At 51.0% G+C, this 22,557-nt stretch overlaps 1 protein-coding gene across 1 annotated transcript in view; it reads right to left on the minus strand.

Moving 5' to 3' along the window:
* Positions 1-4,475: 4,475 nt before the first annotated feature.
* Positions 4,476-22,557, minus strand: part of RASSF5 (Ras association domain family member 5) — a 69,608-nt gene continuing 51,526 nt past the window's right edge. The window contains exons 3-6 of the mRNA XM_065889899.1: positions 8,130-8,240; positions 6,803-7,100; positions 6,197-6,312; positions 4,476-4,628 (exon numbers count right to left, since the gene is read on the minus strand). Of these exons, the coding sequence (XP_065745971.1) occupies positions 4,476-4,628; positions 6,197-6,312; positions 6,803-7,100; positions 8,130-8,240 (678 nt within the window). The remainder of the gene's footprint in view (positions 4,629-6,196; positions 6,313-6,802; positions 7,101-8,129; positions 8,241-22,557) is intronic.

Raw genomic sequence — 22,557 nt, forward strand, 5'->3', positions numbered from 1 at the left:
TTTGATTTCCCTCCTGTTTCCTCCACTTAGCTACAATGTTGTACGAAGTTTTCAGATCAGAAGCCATTTTAAATGGACACTCGAGGCCGTCGTGGCGTGCCTTTTCCACTCACGTGGTTTCAGTCATTTTAGTTCGTCCTCTGCTTTCCAGGCTGCATAGCCCATCCGGAGTTCAGGCAGGTGGGCCCTTCCCGTTTTTAAAGTCCCTCTACCAAATATTCAACAGCCTCTTGGTATTCTTACTACCTAATTAACCTCCTAGCCCAAAATCACTCCTTCACCTCTTTAAAGGGCTCTTTATATAGATATTTATATTTGTCATCAATCAAAGCAAAGGAAGGAAGGCTTGGCCTTAAGTTATAGCAAAGTTTAGGCTATACAGAAATAAGAAATATCTTTATATAGATATTTATATTTGTCATCAATCAAAGCAAAGGAAGGAAGGCTTGGCCTTAAGTTATAGCAAAGTTTAGGCTATACAGAAATAAGAAACAGTGAAAGCGTATTAGGACATGGAATTCTGTACAACAATGACTTTTCCCCAACATTGGCAACTGCCACTAACAGCCGTAAGTTGTGACGTGGCTGCAAGATGATGGCTTTGCTGCAGTGAAGTCTTAGCCAACAAATGCTTTCTTTAGCCTCAAACTTCTTCACCTGGGGCTCATGGACGAGGTCTTCAGTTGATCTTCAGAGGGCCCACGAACTTCTCCGAAAGAGTGTGCAAGATTTTGTACGATCATTTTCCTAAAAGAGGTTACCATGCTTTTGTCAAATTCCCAGCAGGATCATGTGATGCCAGAAAGGTTCAGAACCCCTGCTGTGGTCCCTGCTCAGTTTGTGGCAGTCATTTCTGTACCAGGGCTCTCCTTGTATGATAGGAAGAAGGGCTGAGCTGAATAACTGCAGAGTTCTCTGGTTTGACCATCAAAAGAACACACTTCAGTTTACTTCCTTTTTTCCCTTGGTCATACCACTTTTGTTTTTTTTAAACCAAGATAAAGGCTTGAAACTATCTACAGTATTCACAAATTCCCCACCTGGGGCTTGAAAAAGAAGAAGGGGATGAGTATGAAAATGTGTGTGTGAGGTTCCTTGCCTTCAGAGAGAGGTTGTGTCTTGCCTTGTTAATCCCTGCTAAAGACACAAGCCAGTAGATGGTGAGGCTGGATCTAAAATGAACATCCAACTCTTCACTGTGGTTTGACCCAGAATTCTGCTGTGAAACAGTGTTGTCAGGACTTGTGCTTCGAACGGTTTTTCCAGTAATGGTGACACGTTTGCAATGACTCATCTTCCCTTTCCTCCTTGTGAATAACATAGGTACATGTGAGGAGGCAGGGGAGAGTTAGGCTGTGCAAAGGATTCCTTTTTCTGTGTGCTAAACTGAATAATCTATACCAAGGTCAAATGTACAACTTTAAACTTAATCCCATGTCGTAACCAAATGAGTTTCGGTGAAAAGCAGAAACTTTTTCATTTCTGGGTTTTGGCAAAATTATTGAAAAATACACTTCTTGGAGGTCTAGGTGAGCACACATTACAGATGTGCCCCATTCCTGGACACTTAAGAATGTCTATTGGACAGGGGGCGCTCTCCTAGAGGGAGGCTGGGAGTGGACTGGATGAGCTCGGGGGGCCCCCATTCATTGCACTGTGTGTGATCAATACCGGAAGGCAGGCGAGAATTTCTTTCTAATAACTTTTACGTGGTTATTACCACGGTTACCGAGATGTTCCTTTGACGGACGTCAGAGCTAAGGTCAAGGGACTGTTTTAGTCATCTAGCCCCCTTCCTCCAGGTGAGATGATCTCAAACTTTCAAAGACACATTCCTATCTAATTTTTAAATAATTCTGAAAATAGAAGAATCATTGCTTAACTCAGTAGCCTGTTCTGGTGTTCAATCATCCTTAGCTCCAGAAAGCCCCTCCTCTCTATAGTAAGTCCCCTTTCCTCTCCTGCTCTGTGCGGATGTAGAATAGCCAGGCACCTAGGCAGCACCCCCAGCCCATGCCTTTGGACGGTTTTCTCAAGCTGATTTGAACAGTAGCCTTCATTCCTCCGTTCGTTGGCAAAAGGAAATCTGACTTGGACACAAAGTGTGCGTTCCTCTATTCCCACCCCCTCTCCCAGCTCCCGATTTCCGTGAGATGGGGAAGTTCAAGGAACACGTCTCTGGTCTGAATGATTTTTGCAACCAGCTTTTATTACTTTCTTTAAAACCCATATAAGACAGACATTTAAAAAGAAAACGTCCCCAAAACAAACATTTTACGCACTGGGCAACACAACAGTAGAAGGCACTCCAGCAGTCATGCCCACCCTGGGAGGGAAGGGACACTCCCTACACACTACTGTTTCGGAGGTAGGGCCTCAGCCTGGGTCCTGGTCTAACTGTGCTTTAGAGAAAGTCTGAATTTTCCCATAGTTTCCTTATTTCATAAACACCACTATCTCTTTATATATAGCAATATGCCTTTATGTATATATGTACATGACTTCTTTTCTTTCTCAAAAATAAAATAGCCGCCCCATCAGAGGGAGGTTCTCAGCAGCATTCACAGCGGTTGCATAGGATCCATGCCTTCTATTCATGTTACAGACATGCAGCTTGAAGAAAAGAGGACTCTGCACCCACCGCTGTCGATATACAGCAGGGAGAGAGATTTTTTTTAAGCGGGGGGGGGGGGGGGGGACACACACGTGATAAGGCCGAGCAGGAGATGGCCGATAACTAGGGTTTTTATGGTGTAAAAAATCTCTTTTGAGCTCCTTAACTCGTCCTGTTTTTGCAGCTCTGAAGACTAAGTGTTTGCATGATGAGGGGTCTGCATTACTTCTGTGATCAGGGGCCTCTGGACTCAGCGAGGGTCAGGGAGGGAGGGAACTGCTGAGGCTACACAAAGAAGCTTGGGCTCAAACCAACCCAACAGGGACTTGGGAAGGCAGAGGACGACAAAGAAATGGTCTCTCAGAGGCTGACGAAGAAGTGGTCTCTCAGAGGCTGCACTGGAAAACTGGCCTCGCTTTGGAAGTCCAGAGTCCTTCTCCCTCTGTGCGGGAGTGTCTCTGTAGTCCTGGCTACTGGCTTGAGTTGTTTGGCTAGTTTTAAGTTTGAACCTAAGCAAGGAGCCAGTACACATGTAGAGCTGGGAATCTGATCCGCCCTGTCCAGGCAGTTTGACCTCACTTCTTGGAAGTCAGAGCCCAGGACCTTAGACGGGAAGGAGGTCTGCGACCCTCGTCCCATACTTGGAGGGAAGATTCTCCTGGCCTTGTCTCCCACACTGCCGCGGTCCACTTCCTGGCAGGAGCAAGCCAGCAGCAGAGCCTCAAGCAAATGCCCCTGCTCCTGTCCCTCTTTGAAAACAAAAAGGCACTGAGGTCAGCAGGAGGCCAGCCCCGTGGCTGGCCATTCTTCGAACATAAAGGTCTCCAAGTTGGCTGAGTTGGAGGTTCCCCCCTCTGTACTCAAGGCAGCTCCTCTGGCGGTATCTGGAGATCCCAGAGTCCCAGTGGGAGGAGAGAGGCAGTGCTGGAGGCCAAAGGGAAACCAAGGCAGCCAGGCCTCCTCTGCTCTCTAGCCCGGGAAAGGCTGAAGACAGCTTGGACACCTTTATCTGCAACATGTTTTGGCTTTGACTGCCTGATTTCCATACTCAGCAGGAGACTTTAAAAATGGTAAATGGCTGGTTTCCCTTTGGTGGAAACACATAAGGATGATGGCAATATTAAATTCAAAACTGTAACTCAGAAACAAAGAGCTGTTGACAAAGATATGGCTGAAGACCACACATACACAGATATGTATGCCTTTGGGTTTACATGTGCACAGACTTTTGGGCCATCAGGGCCAGGGCCGGCTGCAGCTTCTCTGGAAATTTCTCAGGCAATCTCAGCTCCGGTGCTCCTGCCCCGAGCCAGTGGCTTTATGACCTTCCCTTAAGCATGAACAACGGGCACCTGGGGAAAGTGGGGGACAGTCCTTTTATGAGCACTGTCGTGCTGTCTCTCAGGGGCTCAGCTCAGACCTGCTAAAGGAATATGCTACAATTCTTGGACTCATAAATAAGGGAACCGTGGATGGCAAATAAGAAAGAAATTGAAAAAGAATAAAAGGCAGAGAAAGAACATATATCTCTAAAATCTTTTCTCTTTCCTTTGCCGGCTGGTGTGGAGAGAGGCAACTATTTGGTTTGTGAAAGGCCTGCCGATGGTGAGAGGACGTGGCGGATCTTTCACACGGGCGAGCGCTGCTCCTGGGCAGTGTGCAGAGGGCACAGTGTGACGGTGGGCAGGCCCCAACTCCACGCACACACGTGTCCATCAGAGATTTTGTGCCACGTCTGGAACTGCTGGGCGGGCGCAGATGCACCCAACAGAGGTGTCCTGAGAAAAAGTGTCTGTGGCAAAATAATAATTCATAATGAAAACAAATCCGTGGGCATCAAGAGAAGAGGAAGCAGGACCAGCTAGGCAGGTTTGCCCTGGGATTCTCTTAAGGCCTCCTCCAGTTTCTGCCTAAACTTGCCATACTTCTTCTGCACTTGCTGGATTTTGTCCTGCTCCTCCTTTTCCAGGATTGTTAGGAAGTTCTGGAGCTCGGGGATGGAGAAGGCATCCCACTGTGGGGCGAGAGGGAGATTGGGGGAGAAACAACAGGAGACGGGTTAGTGGTCGCCTGATCCAAGGGCCCCTGCTGTCCCCACTCTTCACACAGTTTGCACATGGTTTGCTACTGAGTAGGCAGATGTGACAAATAAAGCTTGGGGCTTCCGTGCCGTACCAGCAACAGAATTTCAAATCCTGGCATCTCGTGGCCAAGAGTTACTAGTCCACAAGCCACACTGTTATTCAGAGAATCAACAATCTTAAATCTCTCTGTAGCCGCTGAGATCTTAACAGTGATGCGGGAGCTGCCTGGGACCCAGCTGTCTGCTTCAGGGTGACCAGCGACATGCGGACCCTCAAGTGGCACCTGGAGGAGAGCGGGACTTGGACTCAGGAGACTGGGTGTCAGCCTGGCTCCACTGTGTGGCCTTGAGCACATAAGTCCACCTTCTCAGCCTGTTTCCTCATCTGCCGTGGAATTAGGGTATCTGCCTCCCTTGGCCGGCAGAGCAGATGATGAGATGAGTCTGTTGCATGGCTCTGCAGAGCCTGGTGGGCCTGGGGGACCTGGCCTCTCAGGAAAGAAGGCAAGTCTGACTTCTCTCAGGCTGACCCAGGAACTGAGGCCCCCATGGGGCCAGGGGTTTCGACTCCTAAGCTCTTCGAGCACAAAGGAACATTAAGGTTTATCTGGTTTAATCCCCACATTGGATAAATGAAAAAACTGAAGTCCACAGAGGGAACCACAATCACAGACACAAGCACCACAATAACAAAGCTTATAGCAGCAAAACTAGAGCTAGAAGCCAGGCCTCTAAACCCCCAGGCCCGTGAGCTTGCCACGGGCCAGCAGTGTTCAAACAGCTTCAGCGGAACACTTTTTCCCAACGAAATCTTCCACTATATAAAGCAGATGGAAAGCAGAGCTACCTGGTGGAGGCCAGGAAAGGACAGGGCCCCGCTTGCCTGGACCCCCCAGATTTCCACAGTGGCTCCCAAGACTGCTTCCCCGAACCCCAGGCCTCCAGTGAATGCAGTGTGACAAACTCTGTGAGAGGCACCCTGTTCTCGGTCACTCCTCTGTGACCCCACCTGCCACGCAGCCCAGGCCGCGGGGGCCACCAGCTTGGTTTCACCTCACTTCACACCACAGACTGGGCTCCGGTGAGCTTCCCTTGGGGGATCGAGGTCCGCTTTGAAGAACCAGGGAGAGACAAATGACTCAAAAATACCCATGCCCAGTGGAGCCCAGGGATGGGGCTTGATGGGTCTCAGGCCATCCTAGAGCAAAAGAACCTGGGTGGAACACAGGGAGTTTCTCAGCGCCCCTCCACCCTGAGTTTTCAGAAATAAAGCGCATGAAGTCCCGTCTTTCCACAGGCCTTGCCAGACACAGGCCCTGACTTGCTACCCCAGGGCGCTTACAATCCTGGCTTAAATGCTGAACCTCAGCCGGCACTCACCCCAGCCCAACTGCCTTGAGACATTTTCCTGCTGTGCTGGGTGGTGAGGATAACCCGCGCCCTGCCCAACGTGCCCCGCAGGCTGGGTTTGTGCACCAAACAAAGGGTCCCAGACCTACCTCCACCTCTCCAGTTTCGTTCTCCTTTAGCACGAAGCTGAGCACATCCGTGTCAGGCCCAGCGAGTAAGCGCAGGTAGAGGGGGCAGTCAGCAACGGAGAGTTTCTGGAAGAGCACTGCAAACCAAGAGAGGGGGCTGGGCACTCATCTTGGAAAAGAAGGGCAGGGGCTCAGGATGGGTGGGACCGATTGGAAACGCAGAGGCTGGTGTTTCTAAATGCAAGTGGCCATCCTTTCAACCTAACGAAATGAATCTGACAAGAATAAATAGGGTAACAACCTTTATCTTCGGTGTCTGCTAGAGTGTGAAGCATGTTTCCATTCACTTCATCCCCTAAAAGATTAGTAGGAGTGGTGGGCGGGTTCCGTCCCATTCCACAGATTAGGAAGTGAGAGCCCAGGGTGTGGTTTTCCTGAAGTCACACGTGGAGGGAGGGGCACAGAGAGCGGGGCGGAATGTGCGTGTGGCCCTTCCACAGACCTAATGCCACATGGATGGCTGGACGGAGGTGCCACGAGAAGCCCAATCCTCCCACTCCAGTGTGTTGGGGAGCACAGACGGACCTGGGAAAGGTAGTTTCTGGGTGGGAGCTAGCTCTCTCATACCTTGCCCGTCCTTGCGTATCCGCTTAAAAAGTGCAAACTTCTGGGGATTGTCCACGACCATGAACTTCTTGAGCAGCCCCTGGATGACCTCACTGACCGTGGTGGTGCTGCAGATGTGCAGCTGCTTGATGGCGTCCAGCGGCAGGTAGAAGGATGTCCGCTTGTCCGTGGTGGCTGCCAGGTCCACTTCCTTGATGGCGTCATAGATGGACGGGGGCCGGATCCCAGCAGGCACCATCACTGGCCGCCGAAGTCTCAAATGCACTTTGATGAAACCCGTGTAGGTGCCGTCTTCACTCTGCGGGGTGGGGGGCGGTGGGGGGGGAAGTCATGTGGGGTCCGGGAGGGTCTGTGTTGCTTGATCCTGTCTGCCACTCTGGGCCGTGGCCCCAGATCCGGTGGGCTGCAGAGGCCTTTCCTAACAGCAGTGCCATCCCAGTCAAACACCCTCCCGACAGGCTCAGGCTGCCTGCCCCAAATGCCCTGTCACGAGGCAGATGCCGACTGCCTTTGGTGGGTCCCCAGGCCAAGAGGCAGGGTCTGGAGTGGCCTCTCTAGTTTGCCCCTCCAAACCGAGGAGGAACAGGAAGGCTGTGTAATAAGGTCCTAGGAGAACCAGCGCACTGGATTTTCTCCTGCATCTCTTTCCAAAACCCGGCAGTCTGCAAGACTTAAACCCAGGCCTATCTGCGACTAGGTTTTCTAGCGCCCCACCCAGCTGAAGCCCCAAAGAGCCAGTTGCTGCCAGCCACCAGCAGGGGGCAGGTTTCTTCTACTGTCTCCTCCCCTCCCCACTGAAGATGGCCTTTCCAAACCTGGCACAAAATTGGTGCCCTCCCCTCTCTGAGCTCTGCACAGTCTAAGGACGCTTCCCCAGACACAGGCTGTAATGACCAAGAAGGGGAGGAGGAGTTGCTGCGAGCTCCCCTTGCCCAGGGCCTCCTGGGCCCTTAGTCACTTGTATTATCATTTAATTCCCACAAGTGCTTTGACAAATGGGAACTAATATCTCTATTTTACATTGAAGCTCAGAGAGGTTAAGGTTTCCCAAAGCCACAAGTTAAAAACAGGAAGAGCCAGAGACTAGATGTGGATCTTATTCTAAAGCCCATTTTATTTCCCTAAAATACACAGAGACCCCTGATAACCCAGGCTCTCAGCTTCACACAAGCCTGGAGGCCTCCAGGAGCCCAAAGAAAGGGGAGGGCCCTGGTGGGGGTATCCCCCAGAATGCAGAGGGAGAGCAGGGGAGCCACACCGGCAGGGGCTATGGAGCTGGGAGGGGGAGAGAGGATGGGGGTGGACAGTGCGGGGCAGGCCCCCTCACCAGCTTCATGCCCAGGCAGTTCTTCTCCCGGGTGTTGTAGCTGTCGATCTTCTGCTTGATCTCCTGCAGCGTGGGCGGGCGCCACGGCTCCTCTGCGGGCGTACAGTCATTCTGAAACAGACACAGATGTGAGGGTGGATGTACAGTGGCTCTCAGGATGAGGAAGGAAATGACCTCGTCCTCCCAAAGGCCTCTCCAACCGAGAATAAGTGAGCACCAGCCTCACGCAGTGAATGGGATGGACTCAGCCTGAGAAAGTCAAACCCCTGCGCAGCCAGCTACCCCGGGGAAGTGACTTCAATCTCTCTCGGCCCCAGTCTCCACACCTGTGAAACGGGGGCAATACCCACCCTTCAGGCTTGTTGCAAGACCAAGGTGAAGAGGCCCGGCACACAGGCACTGGGTATGAATCTGGTGAATCGGCAGAGCTGTTTTGCTTATGGAGGGTGTCCATTTAGATGCTATGGGAGATGCAAAGAAATGCAAGCCATGGTCATCTCCTCAAGGAAGTAACAATAGAGCTGGAGAGACAGGAACATACACGTGATCTCGGTATATGCTGATGGGAATGACAGCGATTCTCCCAGATCGAGAGGACCAAGGGCACATGGACATTAGTCCAGGCCCCATGTCACTGGCCACAGCACTTTGCACATAGTAAGAATACACACACACACACACACATATACATATTTATCAAATGAATGCATGAACTCGTGGGGGCAGGGGGCTGTAGCCTTCCCTGATAATTGAGGGGATAAATCTCCACTGGGGCACAGGGACAGCCAGCGTTCACTCAGCACCTCCTCTGTGCCGAGTGCTTGGCTTGCATTATCTCAGTTAATCCTCAGAATCCAAACTGCAAGATAAGAGTTTATTACCCACATTTCACGGGTGACACGATGACGGAGACTCAGAGGAGTTTAGGAACGTGCCTAAAGCCCTGCAGTCAGCCTCTGCAGAACTAAAAGGGATGCCAATCCGTTCTGCTGTGTTCTTCCCATGACATCACAATTTATTCTTCTGACCACCCCCCCACCCCCCACCCCCGCACCCCCTCTAGGAAGAAGGAAGCCAAGGAGATTCAGGTCGATGTTGTTCACACTGTGGACAGAATTCAGGGGAGAATTCTGGGGTCTAAGCAAACCTGTCCGTCTGTCAGTTCCCTGGGTTTCTCTCAAGTCCATTGCCACCCACCTTCCCTGCTTTGTCTTCACGTTGTCCTGTGTGGCCGGGAGTGCAGGAGCCACAGTTTGGGGGAATAAATAGGTCAGTCAAAACCTGCCAAGAATTTGCCTGGTCTTAGAAATCTAGCGGACCCAGGGTGGGTCAGGATCCTCCTTTGGCAAATGAGGAAACAGGCCCAGAGTGGTGGGGCAACCGTGTTCTCCAGGCTGACGTCACCCAGCACTGCCCTGTGGGTGTCTGGTTTGGTTGGGGAATTTCACAGCCATGCTGCTGTCACAGCACCACCCAGCTGAACGTGTCAGGCTCCCGTGGCAGAGCTGTCCAGCCTCCTCCCTCCAGCCCGCCCACGGGAGACAAGTCACACTCAGCAGAATGCCTTCACTCCCCCCTCCCACTTTCCAGTCCCACAGAGCCGATAAGATGTCAAGCTCTGTGGCTGCCAAGGGGAGTGGGCGTGGCCTCCCACACCCACCCCTCAGCATGGAAACGAGCTGACATCCTTTTTCCATCACAGCATCTTCCGCTGGCCTGTCTGCTCCCCTATGTGCTCTTCCTTGAGGATCTCGACCAGAACAGTACTGTACACTCACATACCTTACATACTACGTACGTTATTCCTGTTTTACAGATTACAGACAGAGGCTCAGAAGGGTTAAGAAACACGCTTGTGGTCCCACCGCTCGTAAGCATCTGCGTTGGGCCTGGAACCGAGTCCATCAAAGTCTGGAACTCATGCTCTTCTCAATTCCATGTGGTCACCCTAGGACAGCCGCTTCAGCCACTCCCATAGCGATCACTGAAATTCCATGCAACGGGGCTGGGATGAGCAGCCGCTACACCAAGACCTATAAGTTACGTGACCTGTGAAACGTTCAGTGGGTCCCCAGAAGCCTCAGGACCTGGGGCCACCGTGTCACCTATAAAGATGTCAAGGAGGGACTTCTAGCCTCTGGCAGGAGGAGGCAGGCACCAGGATGCAGGGCCCACTCTTTTCCTATGTGGTCACTCGGGTCTCTGGAACAGGACCCTGATTCCACTGAGGACCACCCAAGGGCAAGTACTCCCCAAGGCATCTGCCATCTTCTTGAGCTGAGAAGCAAGTGGTGTGAGCCACACAGAGGGTCTTCTTTCGCTGTCGACTTATTCACCCAGGGACCATCACAGTGGAACTTCTCACTCCTCGTCCCTCCCCGCTTAGTTCCTGGAGAACCCGCCCCCAGCACCCACCCCACTGGGCACATCTCTGTGGGACCAGATGTGCCTGCTGCCCTCTGGGAGCTTCCAGTCAGAAAGACCAGTATCCCGTTACCATTACATACACTCCATTCTGTCCATCTCTGAAACATGCAGGCTGTTGCTCCTTAGGAGTTAACAGCTTTCTCATACTTATCTACAAAAAAGAAGCTCCTGGAAGATCTCTCATAGTTTCCAAATGAGCTATAGCCATTTCCCGGTAAGAAAAGGCAGCTGCATCGTGGCTTTCAAAGGCCAGTATTCCAGCCTGTTTTTGAATACAGTAAGAGTCAGAGCTGCCTTAACCTAAGGTTTTTTCTTCCTGTTCTCTTTTCCTTCAGCAGATAACCCATCTATTCCCCCCTTCCCACCACAAACCTGGGGAAGTGACGCAAGTGGCCGTGGGCACCTTTTGCAGGACTCACGCAGAAAACAGCCATCCTGATCTCCATCCCGTCTGGGAGTGCCAGGAGACCTGTCTGGCCAGCACACTGAATCTCCCACCCTGGGATGACAGCACCCCTGGCTGCTGCCCGCACCAGATCTGGCAGACAAGATCTGACCATGGACTGAATGAATCACCTCCCAAAGCAGGCCAGCCAGCCAGCCAGCCATAGCTACGGGAGTCCACTCTTTCCCATCCTAGAGATGGTAGAAAACCTCGACCAGTGCTTCTTAAACCTGGCTGCACGTGGACTCCTCTGGGGGATCTTGAGAAACACAACACCTGGGCTCCATCCTGGAGACCTGATTTAATTGGTTTGGGGTGCAGCCTGGGCAGAGGGAGTTTAAAAAATCTCCCAGGTGATTCTAATGTGCAGCAACGTTGGAGAAGAACTGGTATAGACCCCTCCCAAGCAATTTCAGACCTCAGGGGTCCCCATCCAGCTGCAGACTTAACACTTTTGCACTCACAGATACGCACTGCCCCCAAAGGTTAACAGAGAAGGCAGTATCCAGGGTGTGAACAGATCAATAATATTGCAGGGCTTCCCTGGTGGCGCAGTGGTTGGGAGTCCGCCTGCCGATGCAGGGGACACGGGTTCGTGCCCTGGTCTGGGAAGATCCCACATGCCACGGAGTGGCTGGGCACGTGAGCCATGGTCGCTGAGCCTGCGCGTCCGGAGCCTGTGCTCCGCAACGGGAGAGGCCACAGCGGTGAGAGGCCCATGTACCGCAAAAAAAATAAATAAATAAAAAATAATAATATTGCAATCTTCAGAGGATAAGTCAAAGACCCCACTTTCTATTCACCTGCCAGATTCTCAAGTTCTCAGAGTGAAAGATTTGTCTCCATCTATGGGTACAAAGCTAGAAACCAGACAGAGTTTTGTCTCCTGGGGTGGCCCAAGATGGAGACAGAACGGGGAGCTCACTCTGTTGTGATTTTAAAGGTAACAGGCATTGCCCTGTGAGGTGTCTCTCCTAGGAGGCTTATACATCTCAGTGCATCTGGCATGGGATGCATCTGCTCTGATTAAGCTCCTGGCATTGGTGGCAGACGGTGGAGCTGTTCCCAATGCAGCCAGCACATCCGGGGCACTGGTGAGAAGCAGATTTGTGTTCACAGGTCCTAAGCCATGGAAAGGTCTGTGTCCTCTCTAACTCTCAGGGTTACTGGGATGCAGCCAAGTGAAGAGGGCTGGGCGCTAGGGGTCAGAGCAGAGATGGCCCTTGTGACAGTGATCCTCAGACTTTTCAATTAAAATACGATTACACCAAAACAAAGAGGACCAACCTCTTGTGGTCTGCGGCCTATCTCAGAGCAGATTTACCCTAAGTTGAATTTTAATTTATTTTAAGAAAAAATCCAAACACTGGCTGATTCTGCATCCGAATCAATGACATGTGTAAAGTCTTAATTTCGGTTATTGGGAAGTGACCCAACAAAGAAGAGACCCTGAGTGAAGCCTGTGGCTTTTAGTCTCCGCAGCTGAGCTCAAGGCAGCCCATGAAAGCTCCAGTGATGAGAGGGACCCCCAGGGTCAGGAGTGGGCTGAGGAGAATGTGCTGGAACCATCAGATATGTTCGGGCCCATTTTTTTCTGGACCTAAATCACACAAACCTCACTTTTGCCAGAAATATCACTTTCCCTTTGAGACTTCCCTGGTGGTCTAGTGGTTAAGACTCTGTGCTCCCAAGGCAGGGGGGCCCAGGTTCGATCCCTGGTCAGGGAACTAGATCCCACATGCCGCAACTAAAAGATCCCATGTGACGAAACGAAGATCTCACACACAGAAATGAAGATCCCACGTGCCACAACTAAGACTCGATGCAGCCAAATAAATACATATTAAAAAAAAAAAGAAATTTCACTTTTCCCCTTTTTAAACTTGTCAGCCTCTTCCTCCTGCACACAGCTTTCATCATCTTACTGCTGTCTATCTGAAATCTTTCACCGGTCAAGGCCTCTCTGACCACCTCAGCCCTGCGTGATGAGGACGATGATCCTTGACTGTTATTAACAGGCTAACTATGTGCCAGGCACTGTTCTACTCACTTAGCATGTATCAGCTCATTTCATCCTCACCACAAGTTTATGAGGAAGGTACTATTATTATGCCCATTTCACAGATGAGGAAATGGAGCCCCAGCAAGGTTAGAGCTAAACCTACATCCAAAATAACACTATACTATCCTGCACTTAAACATCCATCTAATATTAACCTCCAAGTAGACCATCCATCTTGGTTTTTCTTCCTAACTAGACTGAAGCTCCTTAGTGACTTACATCATACTTCTATCTCTTCTCCACGCCCAGTGGCCCTGAGCATGAAGCAGATAATACATATGCTTTCTCAAGAACCTTCAGTGGTTCCCCATTGCCTACAGGGGGAGAAAAATGATCTTGCTTTCTGCTGGGAATTATAGTGCAGTAAGTCTTGGACTGCCCTTTGGACTGAGTTCTGTGAGAGAAGCACCTGTCTGCTCCACCACAGGGTCCCAGAGCTCAGTTCCAGCTTGGCACATGGTAGAGGCTCAGGCAATACCTGTGGGGTGAACATAAGCATGTGTTCAGGTTCTGACTCCCATTACTAACAAAGTGATCTTGAGAGAGTTGGATCGTGTCTTTAAGCTTCAGTTTCCTCATCTATAAAAATCCTTTATTGCCTCACAGGATTGATGCAAAGGTAAAATCAAATGAAATAATGGGTATTTTGGAAATGACTGAACCCCCCTAAAAGGCATGTATGTAACCATCACTCCAGGCATACAAAGTCCTATCTCTGTTAGCCAATTTCATTTCTCACTTTCCTGGAGCACTTCCTCTGGATTGGCTCACATGTCATAGGGCTTGTTCATTCTTTTCTCTACACTAGTGCTTGGCAAACTTTTTCTGTAAAGGGCCAGGGAGCAAATATTTTAGGCTTCGTAGGCTATCCAGTCTCTGTTGCTACTCACCTCTGCCACTGTAGCAGAGAGCGACCATAGGATGAGTGTGGTTGTGTTTCAATAAAACTTTATTTGTGCACTCTGGCCCACGAACAGTAGTTTGCCCACGTCTGCTCTACACTGTCATTTGTGCAGTTTTCCTGCCTAGAATACACAGCCCCCATCTCCTCTAGTTCCATCTTCTCTGTGTAGCTTCCTGAGAAAATTCCTCTGGCCCAAAGCAATCTCCTCATTTTCTGCTCTCCTAATCTTTTAGGTTCCTGGCATTTTAATTCCCAAATGGAGAAAGGTATACAGTATACAGGTTTGTGCTGGTCCCCGCCTTTCTCCTAATATCATACTTGTATCAAGAATCAGGTGCTTCCTATGTATTTCCTCCCACCACCAGTGGATGGGCCTTTGGTAACTTCACTCTCACTTAATGGACACTTTTCACAAGTAGACAAAAGCTTTATCACTTCATTGGAGTTCTGCTTTCTCTCCTCCCTTCTCTAATTGGGAGGCAGCAAGCTGCCTGAGGAAGGATGCAGGTGGGCAGCTAAGCTCACTCACCAGCTCAGGGACTCATTTCCAAACACCAGCCCCATGGCCTCAAACCCTCAGATTCCTGTCATAGCAGAGCTGCAAATTCCCACGTGCCATGGACCTCCGCAGCTGCCCGCTAATGTTACCTCCACCACTGCCAGGACCTATGGAGGTGCCTTCACAGCCTGTATGGCTACCTTTAGCATCTGACTATATGCTGCCTTTTACTGTTTAATTATTGTTTCACCTGTGTCAATCCCATCTCCCCAATTAGATGCTCCCTGGAGGGAGTCAGACAGGATATCTGAGGATTATTCTTCTTTTGCACCCTCTGCAGGGCTCAGCGGAGAACTGGGCTGACCTCCAAGGACGTGTCAGAAAAATACCTGTTGCTTGGGTGGCAGGGAGAGAATGGACCAGCCTAGGTGATACTCAGCCCAGAGCCCAGCGTGGACAGCAGTCAGGTCCAGGAGCACCTCATACCAACCTGCACCCCAAGAAGCAGAGGCTGAGAAGGTGTGGGCTGTGTGGGGCTGTGGGCTTTGGCTGGAAGCCCGTCCCTTGTCTCAGCTCTTTGCAATTTCTTGGTGAGAATGAATGCAAGCCCATCCAATGACCTGTGACCTCTCGTGACTCACTTTCACTCCTGGGGCCTCAGTTTCCTCATCTGTGAAATCACGAAGCGAGACCAGCAGAATTCTAAGGCCCCTCTGCAGCTCTAAGATTTTACACAGAAGATAGGATAGGGTGGTTTCCTTTATCACTGCTTCCTCTTCTGTTTCAGAGAACTGGGTGTGGGGATGGGGGCCTCTGGGAGAGCTGGGAGCTCAGCAGGTCTGCACTGCAGCAGTGACAACTGGTCTATAGAACGTGCCTAATGCTTCTCTTCGACTTGACTTTGCTCCTTACTCACCACTGGCTTTCTCTACTCGTCCGCCAGACCCCACATTGGCCAAGCTCAAGTAAGGTCCATACCTTCTCAACTTACACAGTTCAAGAAAACAAAACAAAAACTATCCCGGAAGCTGGTCACCATGAGCCTTTGCCACATTTCCTCTTTCTTAGCTCTTAGCAAATCTGTCAGCAGCAATTCTTTTGCCCCTTGGGTGGGAAGCATCTCCAGGCCTCTGTCTGGGATGAGAGCCTTGGGCATCGGCTGCAGGAGAATGACCACCTGCAGATGCCTTCTGCCCAGCAGCTGGCCTGACCCAAACACCTGCTGTCTCTGTTTGGCCCATCCTAAGTAGGACTCTCTGAAGGAAAGGGGCAGGCACCCGTCTGTCCGGGCTGGGCACACCCTGCTTGATGCTCAGATCACATTCAGGGTTCATTGGCCCCTTTGTGATGGCCTCAACCAGATGGGAAAGAGGAAGCCCCATGGGGCTTCACTACAGGGCCCCCTCCGAGTCCCGACGGCCGTGTTCTGGAATGGCTTCCCCAGCCCCACCCAGGGCAGTGAAGGTGTTGATTCCCACAAGTCCCTCTATGGGACTCCTGTCCAATGTCCCGAAATAAAAGAATCAAATTCGTTAACTGTGTTCCCTGATAGGTTATTCCCAGCAGAGGAAGGATGGAGCCATCCATACAAGCAGAACCACGTGGAATTTGAGCTGCTCTGGGGGGATGTAGAGGAGGAGCCATGAAAACTAGAGACTGAAGTCCCTAAAGACAAAAATATGGAGCATGGTCAATGTAGACAGTCAACAGCAACTGACTGAATTGCCCATGGGTTGGGGACTGTGAAAGGCACCTTGGGACATGAAACCCATGGGGTGTGGTTCCTGTCCTTGGAGCTCACAGGTTATCTGAGGAGGGAAGACAGAGACACACATACATGGACACTGGGATAAGCACGGCACAACCCGGGACCAGCCTCGGCGGCTTCCCAGGCAGCCCAGCCCAGCTCCGCGTGTGTGGGCGTCATGTCTGTGGACTCTCTGGGCTGCCAGCATGTCCTGGAGCCTGGGAATGGCGTCCCTCACCCTTTCACTTGGCCACCTCTGTCTACTGGCAGGAGCACGTCACCTGGGGTGGCAGGAGCTCCACGCAGGAGGCCGGGAGAGCCCTGTGGCCCTGGAGCTTCGCACTTAAGTTCAGGTCCTGTAGGGCCTCATTATCATGATAAAAATCTCAACAGCCAGGCGTGCGCAGGGTTTAGCAGTCACAATCTCATTTAATCCTCGAAATAACTCAATGATGGAGGTATGTTATTACCCACTAGGCCACGCTGCCTGCACGTCCAGCCATAGGTTGGCCTTTGCTGGCCCTACCCTTGGTCGTTTGTGAACGTGGTCAAGTCAGCCTCACTGAGACTCGGGATGCTTTGCCTGCGAAACGCAGATAAGAAGGCCTTCTTTATACATTTATTGCAGAGACGGAATGAGACTGCACATCTGGAAGTGCTTAGCACAATGTAAGTATACAGCAAGCGGTCAATAAACGCCGTGGTAACCACCAGCAGCCTCAGTGGTCGTTCACCTGGCAAAGGGAAGTCTGACTGGTGGGTATTGACCCCATGCGGGAGTCCTCTCGCCTTAACCTTGGCCCCTGACAGGCCTTTCAGCCTGGGCCACATTATGACTCTTGTTCATGCACTTTCACCCTCAGGGCTGTGGGCCCCTTTCTCCATGAAAAAGTCCTGGAAATTATATTTTATGACTGGTATAAAAACAAATATATAAATGTCATATATTAAAGTACTTTCTTCAACCTAAAAGTTCATTTCTTTCTCCTGATTTTAAAAGAAATTAAAACATTTTTGTGGGCCCCTGGCACTACATACCCACTGTGTGTCCCATGGTTAAGTAGGCAGTGCCTTCAGCTCTGAGTCCCAGGTAGGGTGACTAGCTGTCCCAGTTTGCTTGGGACTGAGTTTTCTCAGGATGCAGGACTTTCAGTGCCCAAATCAGAAAGTCCTGGGCAAACCAGCACGTGTGGTTACTCTAGTAGCCCCAGGTATCCCCTCTCAGTCCTAGACGGACACCCGCCCTCACTTTTTCTGTCTACTGCAGGCCCCAGGGCACAGCCTGTTCTTCTTTCCTCTGTAAAACTGCATCCTTGTACTCTATCCTGGAGGTTTTCTTGACGGTCCCTCCCCCCACCCCACCCCCAGCCTGGCTGTGGCCTGGACACAGGTGCTCTGGCTGCCTCTCAAGATCAGCACACATCCCTGCAGCTTGAGCATAGAATAGAAGCTTCCCAAGGGCAGAGAAAGACTTGTTCACTGACGCAGTTCCCGGGACAGGGCCTGGCACACAGGAGGGGCCATTAAACGTTTGCTTAATGAACTGAATAAAACACAAAGAAGCAATAAGACGCACACATGCACACACACACGAAACCCAAAATCGAATCTATGGAAATGAAAGGTTCCAGAATTGTATAAGGGTCCTATAGAGTTCCTGCTCCATGGCACCCATCTACTTCTGAGACAGTAACTGGAGATCAGAGGAGACTCCAGCACTCTGACTGTTTCGGAGGGTAGATGTTGCAGATCCCTTCCATTTCTGTTCTCCCCTCCCCTGGACCGTTACGAAGCCCCCACTTTTTAGCTCAGAGGTCTAAAGTGTGAATCCAAGCAGAACAGGGTGACACCTGTTCTACTGCAGTGGCAACAGGAATTTTACCTTGGGGCATTCTCTTGTGCCCTCAAGAGTTTCTAGGGCACGAGAAGGTCTTTTTTTTTTTTTTTTTTTTTTTTTGCGATACGCGGGCCTCTCACTGTTGTGGCCTCTCCCACTGCAGAGCAGAGGCTCCGGACGCGCAGGCCCAGCAGCCATGGCTCACGGGCCCAGCCGCTCCGCGGCATGTGGGATCTTCCCGGACCGGGGCACGAACCCATGTCCCCTGCATCGGCAGGCGGACTCTCAACCACTGCGCCACCAGGGAAGCCCAAGAAGGTCTTTTTTCAGGTTAGTTTTCCTCACTGGATTTCCTGCTAGGTCCCCGTCTCCTTTCAGTCTCCCTGACATCTTAGTTTGATCATTCAGTCTGAGACGTCCTCCTCCTCATCCGAGAGAATTTGCCCCCTGGAACTGACATATCTTTTGGGGATACTTTCCTTAATCCACCACTTCTATCTAGAATTAGTGGGCTCTTCGACAGCATGAGCTTACGCCCCAATATTATTCCAGCACTGGTTTCATCCTCTATATAGTAGCATGAGTTGTGTCTCATGCTGTCTCATGACTAGACAGCATGTCTCCCTGACTAGACCATGAGCATCCCAACACCAGGAGTTGTACCTTTCCCATCTCTGTATTCCCAGAGAACCCAGGACCAGAGCACTGTGGAGTGAATTAGGGATGATGGTGGGCAGGGTGAGTGAGTGGGTTCCAATAACTCATCCTAGACTCCAGTCTCTTCAAACGTGAGACTTGGCTCTCTTAGACTCAATTTAAAGAGGATTCCATTGCAAATCATATGTCTAACAAGGGATCAAGATCCAGAATATATCAACATAAAGAGCCCCTAGAGGGCTTCCCTGGTGGCGCAGTGGTTGAGAGTCCGCCTGCCGATGCAGGGGACGCGGGTTCGTGCCCCGGTCTGGGAAGATCCCACATGCCGCGGAGCGGCTGGGCCCGTGAGCCATGGCCGCCGAGCCTGCGCGTCCGGAGCCTGTGCTCCGCAACGGGAGAGGCCACAACAGTGAGAGGCCCACGTACCACAAAAAAAAAAAAAAAAAAAAAAAAGAGCCCCTAGAACTCAACAAGAAAAAAACAAACAGCCCCATTGAAAACGGACAAAGGACTTGAATAGACATTTCTCCAAAGAAGATATACAAATGGTCAATAAGCACATGAAAAACTGTTTGAAATGACTAGTCATCAGGGAAATGCAAATCAAAACCATGGTGAGATGCCATCTCACACCTATTAGGGTGGCTATTTTCAAAGACACAGAAAATAACAACCTGTGTGCATTGCTGATGGGAATGGAAAATGATGAAGCTGCTATAAAAAAATGGTATGGCGAATCCTCAAAAGATTAAACATGAAATTACAATATGATCCAGCAATTCTACTTCTGGATATATACCCAAAAGAAGGGAAAGTAGGACTTGAACAGAGATTCGTTCACTCATGTTCATAGCAACATTGTTCACAATAGCCAAGACATGGAAGCAACCTATTGATGGATGACTGGATAAACAAAATGTGGTACATACACACAATGGAGTATTACTCATTCATAAAAAGGAAGGAAATTCTGACACATGCTACAGCATGGAGGAACCTTGGAGACATTACGCTAAATGAAACAAGCCAGTCACAAAAAGACAAATATTTTATGATTCCACTCATATGTGGTTCCTAGAGTAATCAAATTCAAAGAGACAGAAAGTAGAATCGTGGTTGCCAGGGGCTGTGGGGAGGAGGGAATGGGGAGTTAATTGTCTAATGGGTGCTGAGTTCAGAAGATGCAGAAGTTCTGGAGAGGATGGTGGTGATGGTGGTACAAAAATGTGAAGGTGCTTAATGCCACAGAACCATACACATAGAAATGGTTAAAATGGTACATTTTACATTATATATATTTTCTTACAATAAAAAAAGAAGATTCCAAGGGCAGGGGAACCTGGGGGCCATGTAACCAGGTTCATGGATTCACCTGGTTCCCGTAAAGTTGGGAGTGTCCCTTACTTTCTATATTCTGGGAAAGTGAGGAGTCGATCCTACTTCTAAGCAAGTGGGCCCTCATCCCAGGACCTCCAGGACCAGGCTCTTTTCCTAGGCCTGGCCACTCTCCTGCCAGGTGCACTAAGAAATGGCTGAAGCCTAGGGATGATCTGGACAGCCCGGCCTGGCTCAGAGGAACAGCTGCAGCTAGGAGAGGGTCTTATAGCTTCTTAGACGACCCTCCAGAGGGGAGCTCGGGTGCAATTCGGAAGCCTGGGCTCAGAGATCTGGAACGGGCCTTGAGACGAACAGTCCAATCACCCACCTTCTGCAGAAACCTGAATCGTTAGGCGATTCAAGCAGTGGGCACTTCCCACCCTGCTTCAGATGCTCTCCTCGCGCCCCGTCACAGCTGGCCACGAGCAAGGAGCTACCCCGGCTTTCCAACCTCACACATCCTAGAGAAATGGATGCGACAGCAAAAGGAAGATCTGGGGCAACACTGTCTCATCTTTCCTGTGCAGGCCACGGAGTCGTGGAATTCTGCTGAAGTCGCCGAGCTGGGAGCTCGCAACTGGCTTGCCTTCAGAGTTTTCCATCCCCACCTCCGAATCCCTTCCTCACTCTCACCCTAGTGGACATCTCTGCACAAGAATGCTTTGACCACAGGGTCCCACAGCTTCTAGGATCCCACGTGCTCTGAGAGCCATCAAGCCAAGCCCTGCAGAGTCACGGGGCCGTGAGAGATGGGCGGCTCTAGGAGTCCAGCTCGTGTGTTCTAATCACAGGCCGTGGGTGCCGGGACAGCAGGCGCACCTTCTCCCACCACGTGCTGGCTCCGGCTGCGGCCGAGCCTCTGTAAATGATTCAGAGAATTCCGAGGTGGTGAGCGGGCGCGTGGGAGCCAGTGCCAGCTCCCCGCATCCCTGCACTGCCACGCTCGCTCACAGGGGAGGGGCGGCTGGGACACCCGTGGCACTGCCCTGCTGCGGGGAGTGGCTCCTTCTCGGCTCCCCTCTAACTGGAAGCCCCGCCTGTGTCTTCAGCTTTGCCGGCTGGGCTGGTGCTGGGTGCTGGAGCCTCGCCACTGGCCCACACACGCCCTCTTGTCCCTGCGCTGCCTGCCTGCCCCGCTAACCCAGCCCACGCTGGTGCTCCGGGATTACTCTGTGATACTGAAACGTGTCTTAGTTGGTCATTGAGTAGCTCAGAGTCTTTCCACGTGTGTGTCTTCTCATTGTATCCTAAAGGCTCAGGGGCAGGGACATCTGGTTTCCTGTCTCCTAAATGGCCTGGTAAAGTGTGCTGTCCTCAGTGACTCCAAGACGAATGCTGCTGACATGGGGCTGCATCTGTGAGCATCTCCTGGCCTCACGGCTGGGGCTTCGGTTACTTGGGTAATTCTGGAAAGAGCTACAGGAGAGGCACCATAGCATAGGGCCTGGGAGCTCTGGCATTAGACTACTTGGGCCCAAGTTCTGGATCTGCCCCTTACTACTGTGTGACCCTTGAACCCCTTCAGTGCTTCAGTTTCCTCACTGTTAAATGGAAACCATATACACAGTTGACCCTTAAACAATGCTGGGGTTAATCTGCATATAACGTACCGTGGGCCTTTGGTATCCTGCATCCGCGAATTCAACTAACCACAGACCGTGTACTACAGTAGTATTTACTGTTGAAACCATCCAAATATAAGTGGCCCATGCAGTTCAGACCCGTGTTGTTCATGCGGCAACTGTAGATGATGTGAGGATTAAATGAGTCTATACACTTAGAAAAGTGCCTGGCACACATCAAGGCCCAGGAACTGACTATTACTATTTTACATTCTAACCATTTCCCAGCAGAACCCTAGCTCCTGCCCTTTCTCTGTTCTGTGCACAGAACCTTATACCTCCACGCACCGCAATCAAGAACCTCACCTCACGCCACAATTCAACATCCATCTGCATTCCTCGAAACAGCCTTTATAATCCCAGGCCCGGGAGTTCTCCACCCATTCTCACAGCCAGATGCTGGGCCCTCTTTAGCAATTAGTCTCCACTGGAGGGGCAAGTCTCCCCATTTTACAGAAGGAGAAAGGGAGACCGAGAGCAGTGAGCATATGCTTCCTGAGGTCACCCAGAGTGAAGGTTGAGGGCTTGGGTTGCCAGGCCCAGTGTTGGGCCCACTTGAGGGCCTGGGGCCCCCGCCCACTCTACCTGGGCTGTCTGAGAATACTCAGATTACTGGGGTCACCAAACTGGGATCTTCACTTGCTTAGAGTTAAACTGGGAAAGTTAAACAAATGAGAAGTGTATTGATTCCTCCCCCCTCAACCTGCCATTCCCATGGCTGAAAGGCAGACAGGAGAAATCCATCAAAGCGGACTCTCCCGCCTCCCCACATGGACCCCTCTGCCTCAGCCGCTCCAGGGAGGCCCCACTTGAGGAAGGACCGCACCAACACTTGCCAGCATGTGCCAGGG

Source organism: Phocoena phocoena, chromosome 1, assembly GCF_963924675.1.
Source record: "Phocoena phocoena chromosome 1, mPhoPho1.1, whole genome shotgun sequence".
Lineage (NCBI taxonomy): Eukaryota > Metazoa > Chordata > Mammalia > Artiodactyla > Phocoenidae > Phocoena > Phocoena phocoena.